Below are 15379 nucleotides of genomic sequence, written 5' to 3'. Positions count from 1 at the left end.
CGATTGATAGCAACAGACTCTGAATTACCCATGGCTGTGAACGTGAGCGCAAATGGTTGTTTGTGGATATGTGCCCTGTGATTAGCTGGCGTCCAATCCAGGATATACTCTACCCCAACCTCTCGGCCAAAGCCCTAACGAGGACAAGCTCCAAAGAAATTGATGAATGGATGGGTTGTTTGGGCAAAATGATAACAAAACCTCCATCCTGCCATTAATACTTGCGTTCCTTTCATTGGTTCATTGAGCTGAGGCACTCCAAAAGATCCTCAAGGGAAATCGCAGTGGCCTAACATTCCTAATCAATAGCTTAAGTGGCCGGTGTCTTTAATTATTACACAACTGTGTTTACAGACATTGGACCCAGGTAATGACAACAAGTGGTCTGCATGCGGAATTAATTCCTCACACACATGAACGTAGTTTATCAGTGGTGTAGACAGATGGCGGAAGCCTTGTGTTTCCTAACCATGTGATCATTTCAATAGTTCACACGGACACGCTTCTTCTTGTCATCAGTACAATCTGTTTTTTATTTTAATGTGATGACACTGGGTCAATATGCATACGCAAAAAGTGGCACGTTTTTGAACGATATTTGAATGAAATAAAACTTTTTTTTTTTAATTTTCAATTGCAAGACGTATTAGCATCAGCTGTTGGTGTTAAAGTGCTTTATAAATGATCATGTTCTGATGCTCAGTTTCGTAACTGGTTGGTGCTCCTCAGTTGATGTTAAAGCGTGCTATATAAATCAAGTTGAGTATTTGTACTCGTTCTCGGTTTTAAAAAATTTAATAAAGTGGTATCACTGCATCGCTTGTACTTTAGTACATTTCAGAGTATGTACTTTTTAATTTTTACTTAAGGTTTGGCTAAAATGTTGTTGTTGTGAAAGAGTGGGTGTTTTTTTCCCCCCTCCACCCTCCCAGTAGAAATGAGAGTGGGCTGCTTGATAACAATTTTGTAGAAAGACCTCAAAAAGTCACGACGGAGGTTTGACTCCTGGCTGTACTTAACTCATTAAGGACTTTTGTGGCTTTGTATTTTTTTTATTATTCTTTTTTTCCCCCTTCTCCTCATCAAGAACTATGGCGCCGTCTTGGTGCTACGTAGGCTACGTGCTAGTGCTGTTGCAGTCTCACACGCCCACTGCGAGAGGGACAGAGACCCCCGGGAGCTTGGATATTGCCAGCCCATCTCCATCCCGCTGTGTACCGACGTCCAGTACAACTTCGCAATCATGCCCACCCTCCTGGGCCACACCACCCAAGAAGACGCGGCTGCGGAGTGGCGCCACTTCGAGCCCTGTTGGAGGCCCGGCTGCTCGGCGGACCTTAAGCTCTTCCTGTGCAGCGTGTACGCTCCCGTGTGCACGGGTCTGGAGGAAGCCATCCCCCCGTGCCGGTCCCTGTGCGAGGGTGCACGCCGAGGATGCGAAGCCAATATAACCGCGGTCGGCTTCCGGTTGCCGGAGAGGATCCGCTGCGAAACGTTCCCGGTGGGCGGATTGTGCCTGCAGGGCACAGGCTTCACAGTCTAGCAGACGAAGGACGTCTCCATTGTTTTGGCTTTCTTCTAAATCATCATCATCAAAAAAAATTAAATAAATAATAATAATAATAATAAAAAAATTAAAAAAGCAATTGAAGTACTCTAGCGTAGTGGGCTTACATGTGTTCATCAAAACCGATAGAGGTATTATTCCTATAAAGTATATTTTGTATTATCATAAGCTACTTTAACATCAAGCAAAGTTTGAACATTAACACCGTGTTTCAATACTATATATATATATATATATATATATATATATATATATACATACATACACACACACACACACACACTTTGGGAATCAATGGACTATGATATTAAATCATAGTGTTATGAAGATAGTAGTGTTTAAAAAAACAAAAATCACATATTTTCGAGATTTTAAAAGTCTTAATTTTCCAAGAATTGAGTCTTCTATTTTAGAGGGGAAAAAAAGTAGTAGCAGTATATTATTTTTTTAAAAGTCATTTATTCGACATTTACTGTAAATCATAATAGTATTTTGGTACATCGATATCAGATTATCTACGAAGGAGTATTGGGGCCCACTGATATCCTTTGTTCACTCTCCACAAAGGTATGACTGTATTCTCTTAACATTATGACTTTAATCTCCAAAATATGACTTTTTTCTACAAAAAAATAATGTATTGACTTTGTCAATATACAGTACGTGAGTTTAGACTAAACGTATGTACTGTATGTATGAATGTACACATTGCAAGAAAAGCATTATAAGCTGTGGTCCACCATTTTCATTTTGGGTATGACAACAATTCTACAGCTCTTTTTTTTATTTTGCATGCTCCAAAACACTGTGTTGGTATGCGAAATGTTGCCTTTTTTATGCTCCAAAATGCAATTATCATCATGTAATACAGATAGCTTTTCTGCATCTGCTTTTGTGTCTCCTTTTTGGAGCTTTTGGTTATGTGAAGTTTCTATAATTAGAGAAACTATTTTTACTCCATTTTATCTGATGACACAAGCGTTAAAATTATCACTTTGACACGTTTTCTCCTTTTATTTGCTTCACGGCAATTGTACCCGTCATTGTAGACACAGAGTACTATTTATATTCTTTATTTTTTTTTCTCGAAAAAAGAAAAAACAACTTTTTTCTTCTCCAAAAAAAAAGTAAATTTGTCATTGGAATGTTTGTCAAATGGAATGTTTGTCAAAGGAAGATTTTTTATTTTCTACTTTATAAAGACATACCATACAGTATATGTTATCTGACCAGGGCTCCCTGGATTTGAAACTATTAATATAGGCAATAATTAATATTTCATATTTGCAAAATGTCTCTCTTTGCGGTGTGTCTTGGTCCCTAACCCCCACGAATTGCAAAGTTTAACTATACAATTGAAAAGTGAAAAAGAGAAGTCTGCTAGTTTATCTACATAAGAAATCCCCATCAGGTTTTGACAAACTATTGCTTTCACAGGTCTTCAATCCAAACTTGACCTTTTGGCCCATTTCTATACAAGTTGACTTGTTTGGCGGTGCGCTGACAGCGGGGAACTGCTGTGACTTTTCTTTTTTTTTTTTGGTTCAGCTTTACCCCAACTGGATCTCCCACTTTTTTCTCCCCCCCGGCCTCCCCCGACCTCCTCTCTTCTTCCTTTCCTGTCCCCTCCCCCCTACTCCGACCTACCCCCCACATCCTTTCAACCCACTCAGGCAAGAAACCAAATGCGGTGAGGCCAACGAGAACCGCCTCCACCACCACCCTCACTTTGTGGCCTGTGTGTGCTCGAATCGATTGTGTTGTAAATTTGACCCAGTGTTGGTGTTTGTTCCCACAGTGGCTGTTGCTGGAGGTGTTGCAACGGCCTGTTGGGATAATGGCCGCTTGCTTACAACTTTTGCCATTTTCATTTTTTTTTTAATTTTTTTTTTTTTAACCACAGTTGCCCAAGGCCTGAAAACTTGATAGATAGATAGATAGGTTTCAGTTAAAAATAATCTTTTTCCTCTAATGTCTGTCACGTTGTTAAGAACTTGGCAGGAGTCGTGATTGTGATGATTTCGGTGAAATCTCTGGTGTAATTTAATTACTGTAGCATATTTTCCTCCGACGGGGAGTAAACGGCCAATCAGCGACGAGTCCTGTAGGAAAACAAGTGCTCCGATTGGCTGAGACGCCGCAGTCGGTTTCCAGGCGCCCCGCGGCCTGCTGAGGCGGGGGAGGGGGGGTTCTTGTGAATGGAGGGGTGCCTTGAAACCGAGCCGCAGCGACGAGACCGAGCGAGCCTGCGGACTTCCAACCGCTCGGAGAAGCCGACACTCGGACGAGTCGAGCCGCAAAAAGATGACAATTTAGGACGCGTTTTTCCACCCAAGCAACTGCCGAGCGTTGAACACACCTGGTGAGCTTTGGTTTGCGTCCCGTTTTCCTTTTTCGGTAGGAGCAGTACGTGCCGCCCCCCCCCCTCCTCACACCGGAGAAGTGAGTGAGAGTGGGCTGCTCGGAGTCACTTACAAAGACCGTCAAGAAGTCATGACACGACGGAGGATTCATTTGGATGAAACTGTTTGAAAAAAAAAAAAAAAAAAAAAAGTCCAATTTCGACCGTGGGTGGACCCGCTCGGGTTTTACGGACTAGCAGCAACGCGCGGGGACGTTAAATGTAGATTCGCGACGCTTTTTTTCCCCTGGACCCTTTTTTTTTTTGAGTCGCCCTACTTGGATCAAAGTTTTTCCTTCCTTCCTTCCCTCCCCCCTCCTCCTGCTTCTCAACTATGGCGGCGGCCAGGTCCACCACTGGCTTCGCGCTTGTGCGGATCATGTGGCTGCTGTGCGGGTTGTCCTCCTCACCCGCTTGTGCTCAACACTACAACAGCGAGAGCGGAATCTCCATCCCGGAGCATGGATTTTGCCAGCCCATCTCCATCCCGCTGTGCACCGACATCGCCTACAACCAGACCATCATGCCGAACCTCCTGGGCCACACCAACCAAGAAGACGCGGGGTTGGAGGTGCACCAGTTCTACCCGCTGGTGAAGGTCCAGTGCTCGGCCGATCTGAAATTCTTCCTGTGTTCCATGTACGCTCCCGTGTGCACGGTTCTGGAGCAGGCCATTCCGCCTTGCCGGTCCCTGTGCGAGCGCGCACGGCAAGGGTGCGAAGCCCTCATGAACAAATTCGGTTTTCAGTGGCCCGAGAGGCTTCGTTGCGAGGCGTTCCCGGTCCACGGGGCCGGTGAGATCTGCGTGGGTCAGAACACGTCAGAGCCCGGCAGCTCGGGCTCGTCGTCGTCTTCTCCGTACGCGCCCGAGCCGGTGACCCTCCCCCCCAGCCGGCCCAAGTCTCCGCCGCACAACCAGTACCCGGAGTTCTCCTGCCCGCTGCAGCTGGACGTTCCGTCCTACCTGGGCTACAAATTCATGGGCGTCAAAGACTGCGGGGCTCCCTGCGAACCCAACAAGCCCACCGGGATCATGTATTTCCGGGAGGACGAGGTGAAATTCGGCCGGCTCTGGGTGGGCATCTGGTCCATCCTGTGCTGCGTGAGCACTCTGTTCACGGTTCTCACCTACCTGGTGGATATGAGGCGCTTCCGCTACCCCGAGCGGCCCATTATCTTCCTGTCCGGCTGTTACTTCATGGTGGCTGTGGCGTACGCCGCGGGCTTCTTCCTAGAGGACAAAGTGGTGTGCGTGGACAAATTCAAGGACGACGGCTACAGGACGGTGGCCCAGGGGACCAAGAAGGAGGGCTGCACCATTCTCTTCATGGTCTTGTACTTTTTCGGGATGGCCAGCTCCATCTGGTGGGTCATCCTGTCCCTCACGTGGTTCCTGTCGGCCGGCATGAAGTGGGGTCACGAAGCCATCGAGGCCAACTCGCAGTACTTCCACCTGGCTGCGTGGGCCGTGCCCGCCATCAAGACCATCACCATCCTGGCCATGGGCCAGGTGGACGGCGACGTCCTGACCGGCGTGTGCTTCGTGGGCATCTTCAACGTGGACGCCCTCAGGGGCTTCGTCCTAGCGCCGCTCTTCGTCTACCTGTTCATCGGCACCTCCTTCCTGCTGGCCGGCTTCGTGTCGCTCTTCCGGATCCGCACCATCATGAAGCACGACGGCACCAAGACGGAGAAGCTGGAGAAGCTGATGGTGCGCATCGGCGTCTTCAGCGTGCTCTACACGGTCCCGGCCACCATCGTCATCGCCTGCTACTTCTACGAGCAGGCCTTCCGGGAGCACTGGGAGCGCACCTGGCACATGCAGACGTGCAAGCGCTTCGCCGTGCCCTGCCCGCTCCACAACTTTGCCCCCATGACGCCCGACTTCACCGTGTTCATGATCAAGTACCTGATGACCATGATCGTGGGGATCACCTCGGGCTTCTGGGTCTGGTCCGGCAAGACCTTGCAGTCGTGGAGGAGGTTCTACAAGCGCCTTAGCAACGGTAACCACGGAGAGACGACGGTGTGAAGCGGAAACGAGGTACAAAAACGACAATAATAGAGAAATGAGGTCAGATAGCTTTCATTTTTATACTATTTTGGACATATTTTTCTATTTGTAACAAGTTTGCAAGCCCACAGACAGAACTTTTTCTTCTCTATATTCGATATTAAATGGAAGGATCTGCAGTTCTTTTAGACGATCTCATAACTCTTTTGAATTCTTTTGTGTTCTTGGATTTTAAACGCATAACCTCATTGTCATTAACACCGGACTTGAAGTTATCCCTATTTACTCACTCACTACATCCTTATTGTGTTTTGCTCCCATGTTGAATGTACGTCGTGTGTCCGCGCTCACGTGATCGAATACGACTGATGGGGCTAAACAAAAAAAAGTGCCGAGTGCCACCAAAAGGTCCGAGGACTGTGAATGCATTCTGTAGGCTTTCCTGGATTTGACATTTTTAAGTTCCTCAGCTTGTAGACTGAAATGCTTTACATTGTGTGTTAGATTTAATTTAAAAAAAAATAAAAATAAAAAAAAATAATCTGCAGCAGCTAATGTTGTTGCCAAGTGACTACGCACAATTCTCAGAGAAAACGCTTGACTTTTTTTTTCCTTTTCTTCTTTTTACGCGTCTTTTTCCCCGCATTGAATGTTCACTCCGAAGGTGAATGAAGTTACTGTTTGTGTCTGTTTGCACAAAGGTTTTTTTTTTTTATTTTTTTTTTTTAAAGCGTTAAAAGAAGTGACTGTTACACTACAAACGGCTCATTCGGTTTATTGTGACGACTAAATTCCCGACGGATTTTTTCCTGACCCTTAACCCGAGAGCCACGTTGCTCTTTTAGTGCCATTATAACCCCCCCCCCCCCCCCCCAAGTGTCCAACGGAGTTTGAGCACTCCTCACCACTGTTGCGCTGTTCTAGCATCAACATTATAAACCTCTAAACTGGTTGTGAAGTTTTTGTGTCCCGTTTCATTATGAACTCATCGGTACCACGAAATGGGCTGATTAGAGACCACACATACACAAACATGAGCCTCAGCTCAGCCTGTGTGTGTGTGTGTGTGTGTGTGTGGTCCCTACATTGGTGGACCACCGACCAGAAGGACTGTAATACATTTCTTCTGTGGGAGTGGAAATGGTGCTCGAGGATTTTTGAATGTTTATTCTCGCTTAGATATAGACGATTGTTCACACATTAGCCTGCCATTCTTTGTTTTTATTGCCTTAAAATGTGTTTAAATGGATCTGTGCTGGGGAGGAGGGTGGATTATTTTTTTTTCTTTTCAATTTGTTGAAGTTGTTCCGCATCCAGACTGAACTTTTGCATACAGAGCGAAAGTGCATGTGCTTTATGTCCCGCTAGCGTGTGCCATACAGAAGCGATGCTTCTGTCCTTGCGTGCCTGATCCTAAATGTCAGAAAATGCACAGATGAGTTTAAAAAAAAAAAAGAAAAAAGGTCACAAGGGTTTGAATGTTCAGGCATGCCTAGCTGTGTTTAGCAGCCAGGCAGTTGTCTATAATGTGTGTGTGTGTGTGTGTGGTTCTGTTTGCATGACCTCGAAATGTCTACCAGTTGATAATCTAGTAATGGACATGAACCAAGTGTCTTATGAAATAACTCTACCCTTATGTGTATTTACAGGAAAGTACTGCTCCAACATGTAATCTGAGTATTTTTAAAAAACATTAATTCAAATTATTGTATATGGAGACACCACACTTTCAGGTGAGAGGACATTCTTGCACATTGCATAAAAATGATTCAATCCACTTGTTGATAGACCCGATTACCAGCATTTTGGACCACAACTTAAAATAACAGGTCTGTGGAGGAACAACATTGTTGTTGTTGTTTTGTTTTTGTTTTCCTGTCATGTTGCACATTTTTCTACGTGTAAATAACGCAAAGATAGAGTTTAAGATGGAACGAGGATGAGTTATTGTTTTTCCATCGCACAAACTATACTCTCAACACACTAGACTGCGACACAATCCTAGAATGCATACTGTACATACTATTTTTTTTAATAGTGACATCTTAGCAGTTCATGTAAAAGAAATCCCCATATGAATGTGTAAGAAGTGTGAGTGACACAAGACTCGCCCGTTTAGTTTTTGGTCATTTCAGATTTATGTATGTACTGTATATGTGTGTGTGTGTGTGTGCATTATGCAAATTATCCATTTAATACGCCCAACTTCTTATATTTATGGGGATGCTCATCTGTCTCTCTCTTTTTTTTTTTTTTTTTTTTACTTCTTTTTAAAGCCTGTTGTATCTGTACAGTCTGAATAAAAGTGATAAGGTTTGTAATGTGTCGTGTGACCTTTGTGGTTTTGTGCAGGAATTTGATGCATTACTGACGCTTTGCTATCCCCATATAGGGTTGCGCCAAAGTAGTTTTGACAATAAGCGGCGCATTTTTCAAAGCAGACATTTTGGACTGTACTGGCATCTCAGGGAAAACAGTGGTGTTCGAGACATATGACCTGTTAGATATTAGCAGTGACACAGAGGCTAGATTGTCAACCAGCTTAACAGAAAATGTCACCAGACGGTGAATACGTAACTTGCAATGTTTTGTGTTACTGCTGCTCTGGCTGACAAATATTCTCTATTTAATTCATGACATGATTCAATTTTACACAATTTTTGTGTGCTACGTAAACTAAAATGCCTGACGCAATGTACTGTACGTTCTAATTTGATATGCACTAATGTATATAGACAGGGAGACGCGATAAATCATTTTAGTTGTGACACGAGCGCCTTTGGTTATGTCTTGAAGTACTACTTACTAATCCAAATAGTGGCTATAAAAATTACACACTCCTGTTCAAATGGCAGGTTTTTGTAATATAACGAACAAGAAAAATCATATATATTAAAGAGATGGTGTAAAAGTAACTGAAAAAATGTAGTTGCAATAGTGTGCACACCCTCATATAAATGGGGCTGTCTCTGCATTCAGAATTGACAAATTACATTCAAAGTTTTTAAATGGAAGTCAGCATACACCTGCCACTATTTAAAGTGTTTCTGATTAGCCCAAATAAGGTTCAGATGTTCTAGTTGGCGTTTTTAGCCTCTTTTCTAGCAGAATGCTCAAATGCAAGAACATTTCAGGAAAAGCCTACTGGAACAGCTGAATTTTTTATTTTTTAAACAGAACTATTTAGGGTTAATCTGAGGCACTTTTAAACGGTGGTAGGTGTGCGCCGTGTCCCACTTAAAATGACTGAATGTTAATTCTGAACACAGCTACAATGCACTTATAAGAGGGTGTGCACACTTGTGCAACCTCATTTCAGTTTATTTTTACTTTAAAAATATATTTTTTTAAGTTATAGGTCACATTAATGGTAGAAGATTTTAAAAGGGTATATCTTGGTCACATTTATTTTTTTCATTTATCAAAAAAACAGATATTTGCAACATAAAATTTGTATTCAAAATGTTCATTCAGTTGTTTCTACTATTGAGTTTTCTCACGATGGTGGCTGTGAAAGTAAAAGTGCATGTGTGAATCAAGTGTAACTGGAAATTTTTACTTTTTTACTTCCCTACATTTGAAAGATGTTTGTACTCCTTACTTGTGTGTGTGTGTTGCCTCCTCTCATCACGTTGGGTCAGATTACTTCACAACTGCGCCCCCTATCCGCTGTGCGTAGAAGTACACGTTCGGAGTTGATGACGTAAGCCACGAGGACGTGGAGTGAGCTCCGACGTGCACGTGCGCGCAGTCACGTGATGCTAACTAGGAACTTTGAATAGCCAAGATAGTCAAATTAAGTACTGAAATTCAACATAACTGATTTATTTATTTTTTGTAGTGGTTACAAAGCAGTCATTTAAAGGCCAACAAAATGGAAATGTATTATTTTATTCATTTATTTAAAGTGAGGCCTCCGTGGAACCAGATCAGCTAGTTCAGCTGTTACATGCTTAAATGCAAGTGGGTGTCTCTCTCTCTCTCTCTCTTTTTTTTGGTAAGCTTTAACATTGCACATCCTAAAGCAGCATTTTTATTTTTATCAAAAAAAAAACAGGAACAAACCTGAACTCAAGCCAACAGCAATATTGATTCAAAAGTTCTAATACTGTACCTGGCAACATGACTCCTAGGTGTTAAACTAATCTGTAATGCCGTTAGCGTTCGCACAACAGCATTCACTCGCTCATTGCATTACTATTTCTCTCTGTTGTCTCTTTTTAAAAAAATGATTATTTTTTTTTTAAATGTCACGTCATCCGCAAAGGTTCAAAATTGAAGAAGCCCATTTCATCAACGTAGAAGTGCAGATAACTGTTTTCAAATGTAGGGAGTATCAGTAAAAAGTCGTCAGAAAAAAATAATACTCAAAGTACAGATGCTTGAAAAATCTTAAATACAGTGATTAAATATCTGCTTACTTCCTACCACTGACAATTGTTTTACTATTGTTGTATTTGTATCATACTTAGTGAGGGATTTGTTTTAGAAACATCACTTTATTAGATTAGACAGATTGACAAAATGTAATAAATGTATTGCATTATGAAGCATATCTTTCAGTGTCAATCAAATCAGAGCATTATTATTTTTTACAAAGGTGGATTGTTTTGATACAACGTTATTAGATTGAATTATATTTGTCAAACACGTGCTGCCACCTATCTCGTGCGGCAGTAAATTACAAAGTAACATGGACATACGGTGGCCCTGAAGTGCAAAACACTATGGCAAATAACTCATCACAACAGCAAATAAACAACAACAACAAATGACAAATCAAAAAACACAAGCGCAAATGACTAATCACAACAAGTAACTAAACAGAACAGCAAATAAAAAAAACACGACGACATTAAGCTACCGGAAAAGGTAGGTACTGGTCGGGGATCAGACTCATCGCTGAATGGACGAACGTACTGGAGAGCAAGCTAAGACTCATCGCTGATTGGACGAGAGGGACGACTTGATTGGACGACGCCCTCTGTGCAGCTCAACCCTTTTTCAACGCGTTGCCAGTGAACGCATACTTATTTGACTGTCGTGATTTAGTCCACTATCACCTTATACGCATGTGGAACAGGAGCAAGCTAGGCGGTGCGGATGTACGTTAAGAAACCCAACTTCCCAATGCCGAGTTAGCGGCCCGGGGAACTCGCCCACCAATACATGACACGGTGGAAGTGCTATTTATAGTTCAAGCACACAAACCAAGAGACCTTCAGGGATAAAGATTATTGGACGATGATCCGCAGCTCAATTTCTAAGTGCAAGGTTCAATTACAAAACACATACTGTTCAGAGTTCAGGGGATTTGTTGTACATTATATGTACTACAGCCCTTTGAAAGTGAAATACTATGCAGGGATATTTGATTTTATTGCTGAAATCGACAAATGAATATATTGCGGCACACCAGCTGTACACCACTCCAAACTACAATCATAATATTAAACATCTTTTTTGAATTAACACCTTTCTGACAGCATCAACAACTTTTCTAACCTGCCTATCATCCTGAAAGTGTTTTTTTTAAAAATCATTATAATCATACATTTTGAAAACTGACAGGTCCTAAGTGATGTCATTTTTTTCATAAACCATTTGCAAGATCGTCAATGTTGGACAGTCAGGTTACTCAACTCGGTCTGGTGATTTGGGGAAGTAGTGTATACTGAAACTAAACAGCGTATTGATGAATTCTTCAGTTTTTGTGTTATTATTTGATTTGATAAATGGATAGGAAAATCACCAGTGCTAAACATGACTTTCTGTGGTGTTTTTGTGATTTCTTATCAACATAATGTCCTTAATCGATACTGTTGTGTCTTTGCTTGTAGTATCTGCATTGATTTGAAATTGGCAGCAACATCATCTGGTATTTGTATTCACGGGGATTTGAAAGGTGACGGAGAGATGGTGAAATTCAATGCAAGCTCGGAGGTAAAAGCTGCACTACCGCACTATCCGGTGAAAAGGTCTTTTTCCCAAACACCAGGCATTAGCAGAAATATTTATTACAAATATATTTAAATATATATATGGATAGTTCCATCACATACGATTCGTTTTCAAAAGCTATTTTAACGAGATTCTCACAAGAAAATTCAACAACCTTTCAACAGAGCTAAGGAATTATTCCCACATGTATGTATCACTGTTGCGCCCCTGTAACTTCATTGTCTCTTGTCTAAAAGTGACCACAGTGTCTGCTTTTGAGTTTCACTTGTTTGAGTTTAAATCCATGCAAATGCTTTAGCGTTTTCTTATTAGGCAGAGTTTAGAACGTGTGCTATAGAGATTTATGTCAAGTAATGTAAATCAATGTAGGATAAAGTCTTAACATGTTAAGACTTTATTCCCCCCAATGACTTCAAACTGTCAAATTCCACAACAAATATAAAATACCCTGTAGAGGAACTGACATTTACATTGCTCAAAGAACGTATGCAAATTATCACCAGCCCGTCCCCCCACATTAAGTAACCACCAAATGGACACCAAATGCAAATTAGACATTTTTTTTTTTTTTTTAACTGAGAACAGCAACACATGGTTCTCTTTCTTTGAGATGTGACACATTTGTACATGCAAGTGAGGAACAACAAATTGTTATCCATTCATGTTTAGCAATTTGTTGAGTGTTTACATGTCACTAATCCAATCTCCCTTCTTAACAAATACTGCGTGATAGGGGTGTTTTGGACCATAAAAATAAACGCTCTACTCGATATATTGTTACATACAGTTACATCCCTCACAGCCAGCTGATAATAAAACTTCATAGAAAGAGACTTTTGAGTGTACAAGCCTTGTCAAAGTATTTTTTCCTTATTACTAATTTACAAAACAGAATTTAAATAGGAGACCAGACTCCCTTGATTGTTCGGTTGTACAAAATACATCACCATTCAGCTTAATTCAAAGCCCTTCTTCCTTCTAAAAGATTGTAAAATTTTGTTGCGAATCTTGGAGAGTTTCATACCGTAAATAATGGGATTGAGTAACGGCGGGATGGCGAGAATCTGGATGGCCATGAAATTCTTGAGACTCTGAGGCATGGAGCTGGTGCCGTAGCGAGCGTACATGAGGTCAAAGAGCAAAGCCACCGTGATGTTGAACAAGCTCAGCAGATGCGGCACACACGTCTGCGTGAACTTCTTTTTCCCATCTTCTGACCTGAAAGCTAATTTAACCAACTGCACGTAGGAGCACATAATGAAAAGGTCGTGTCCGAAGTAAAACACAATATTTACAAATCCGACGATGCTGTTGCTCGTTACGGGATTGCAGGACAGTTTAAGGAGGGACCAGTTCTCGCAGTAGAGTTTGTTGATATGGGAACCGCACAGTTCCAGTTTGGAGCTCATGATGGTCACCACGGCCTGGCAAAGCATAGGCACAATTCTGGAGAAGGTCACCAACAAGAGCACCCTGCATTTGGTCATAATGGCGTGATACTCCAGCGGTCGAGATATGGCCACGTAGCGGTCGTATGCCATCACTGCTAAAATTGCAATTTCTGATGCCGCGTAAGAATAGATGATAAAGACCTGCATCAGACAGCCGAAATACGATATAATGTGGCTCTTGGACAAGAGATCGTAAAGGAATTTGGGAAAAAAGGCAACCGTCCCATAAAGGCCATTAACGCATTGATTACACACGAAGAAGTACATGGGCTCGTGGAGTTTTTTCTCCAGTACGATGGTCACGATAAGAAGACCGTTGACCAGCAAAATGGCAGCGTAACACAACAAGGTGACCGCGAACACAAGCACTCGGAGCCTCTGTGTCATGTGACTCAATCCTGTCAAGTGAAAGAAGGTCAGCGCAGTTGCGTTTGTCATCATTTATCCATTTCTCACATCGACTCCCCCTGGCTTGTTTTCTCCGTCTTCTCCTCCACTCTTCTCCGTCCTTCCTAACGTGGTTTTGTTGACAGGATGAGGATGATGAAGATGTCCCCGCTTGCCAAACTGGACACTTCCTTTTATCCTTTGCTGAGCATCACAACGCTCCAATCAGCAGAGTACTTGATCACTAGGGAATTAGAGCTATTCTTGTTTTATTATATGAAACCAAATTTGGTTATTTGAGGCTCTCATATCAAAAAGTGTTTTTCTTCGCAAGTAGATTACATCATTTATTACTATTTTGGTCCAAAACCTCTGTCCTGATTGTCAGTTTCACTTGTGTCCCATCTCAGTCAAACTGGTCGCATAGATTTATCTGGAGCAGTTACCTGGGTTAATGTTGGAAATGGACTAAACACAAGACAAAACAAAGACTTTAATGCCCAGGGTCATAATGGAATTAGCGCAGTTAAAAATTGTCACAACGCAACCGAATCCTAGCCTCGCAATAGCCAGTCCGCATTTCAACAATCGATGTATCTAAGGATTCCTGGCACATTTTGCTTTTTTTTTTTTTTGGTTGCCAGTCTGTATTTTGCTTTTAAAATAAACATGCCATAATAGTATGTGGTGGCGGGGTACTGTGACCATAACCCTCAAATGTTTTGTCCAAACATGGACAAAATTGTACGTCCCTTTCCGTTAAAGAAAAATCTGAAATAATGTGACTTAAATCCTATTCAATATCTTTGGGAGGAACTCAAACATGCAGTCTGGAGAAGTCCCTTTACAAACCTGAGCAGCTGCTCGACCAAAATGTCAATAGGTTGTGCAACTAAGTATTAAATATATTCTATCATTTTTGTCTAGGCCAGTTTCATTGGATTATGGATGTTTACCACAATTGGAGAAAAAAAAACAATGCCCAATTGTCATTGGTGAATTTTTTATATTTTTAAACTCGACTGTTTGAACGGCCCACATTACTATTGTGCCCCCTGACAAAAGAGCTGGCAGGAACAGGAAGTTTGACAGATAGGCTAATATGAAAACCATTTTTTTTGTTTTATTTCTGCTCTTTAGTAAATATAAACACAAAAACACTTTATGTAAACATAAACAGCCGTGCTGAAAGGCACTCTATTACGCTACATTTGTGAATTTCTCGTGGCAATACAGTAGTCAGAAAAAACAAAAACAAATCTTAAATTACGACATCGGAGAAAAAGTATTAAATTTAAATATCATACAAGACAGCATAAAAACATAAAGTCTAATATGGCTCCTCTGTTTGTTTGCTATTGTGTTTATTTCTGACACACCTCCTTTAATGAGTGTTATTTTTGTCTAAAGAGACACTGACCAAAAACATGAACAGAGACAAACATGTTTTCCCCCAGTATTGATTAGACAGACGATTAGCTGATGTAACTCCCATTTGTTATGATTCTATGACACGGAAGGCAGCGACATAGACAGTGTAAACATGATGATTAAACCTCAGGGTCATGCGTCCACTATCCCCAGGACATCAATCTACT

The 15379-nt window shown here is 41.8% G+C and overlaps 4 protein-coding genes across 4 annotated transcripts in view; 2 read left to right on the top strand and 2 right to left on the bottom strand.

Moving 5' to 3' along the window:
• LOC133486657 (alsin-like) overlaps nt 1–15379 on the bottom strand; it is a 70520-nt gene that overhangs the window by 43774 nt on the left and 11367 nt on the right. The window lies entirely within an intron of this gene.
• LOC133487259 (frizzled-7-like) lies at nt 31–1554 on the top strand. Its single transcript, XM_061793587.1, has 2 exons — nt 31–42; nt 1088–1554. The coding sequence occupies exons 1-2, from the start codon at nt 31–33 to the stop codon at nt 1541–1543; spliced, it is 468 nt and encodes a 155-aa protein (XP_061649571.1). The 3' UTR covers nt 1544–1554.
• LOC133486822 (frizzled-7-A-like) lies at nt 3769–8303 on the top strand. Its single transcript, XM_061792527.1, has one exon. It carries the CDS (start codon nt 4303–4305, stop codon nt 5998–6000), a length of 1698 nt encoding a protein of 565 aa, XP_061648511.1. The 5' UTR covers nt 3769–4302; the 3' UTR covers nt 6001–8303.
• LOC133487102 (olfactory receptor 10G4-like) lies at nt 12894–13879 on the bottom strand. The gene has a single exon (XM_061793137.1). The coding sequence runs from the start codon at nt 13833–13835 to the stop codon at nt 12894–12896; it is 942 nt and encodes a 313-aa protein (XP_061649121.1). The 5' UTR covers nt 13836–13879.

This window comes from Phyllopteryx taeniolatus, chromosome 12 (assembly GCF_024500385.1).
Source record: "Phyllopteryx taeniolatus isolate TA_2022b chromosome 12, UOR_Ptae_1.2, whole genome shotgun sequence".
Classification (NCBI taxonomy): domain Eukaryota; kingdom Metazoa; phylum Chordata; class Actinopteri; order Syngnathiformes; family Syngnathidae; genus Phyllopteryx; species Phyllopteryx taeniolatus.
The sequence above is the reverse complement of the archived record's forward strand: the minus strand, read 5'-3'. Positions and strand labels throughout refer to the sequence as shown.

Excerpts from the sequence above, each read along its gene's own strand:
- LOC133486822 (XM_061792527.1), top strand. The coding sequence starts at position 4,303 with ATGGCGGCGGCCAGGTCCACCACTGGCTTCGCGCTTGTGCGGATCATG.
- LOC133487102 (XM_061793137.1), bottom strand. The coding sequence starts at position 13,835 with ATGATGACAAACGCAACTGCGCTGACCTTCTTTCACTTGACAGGATTG.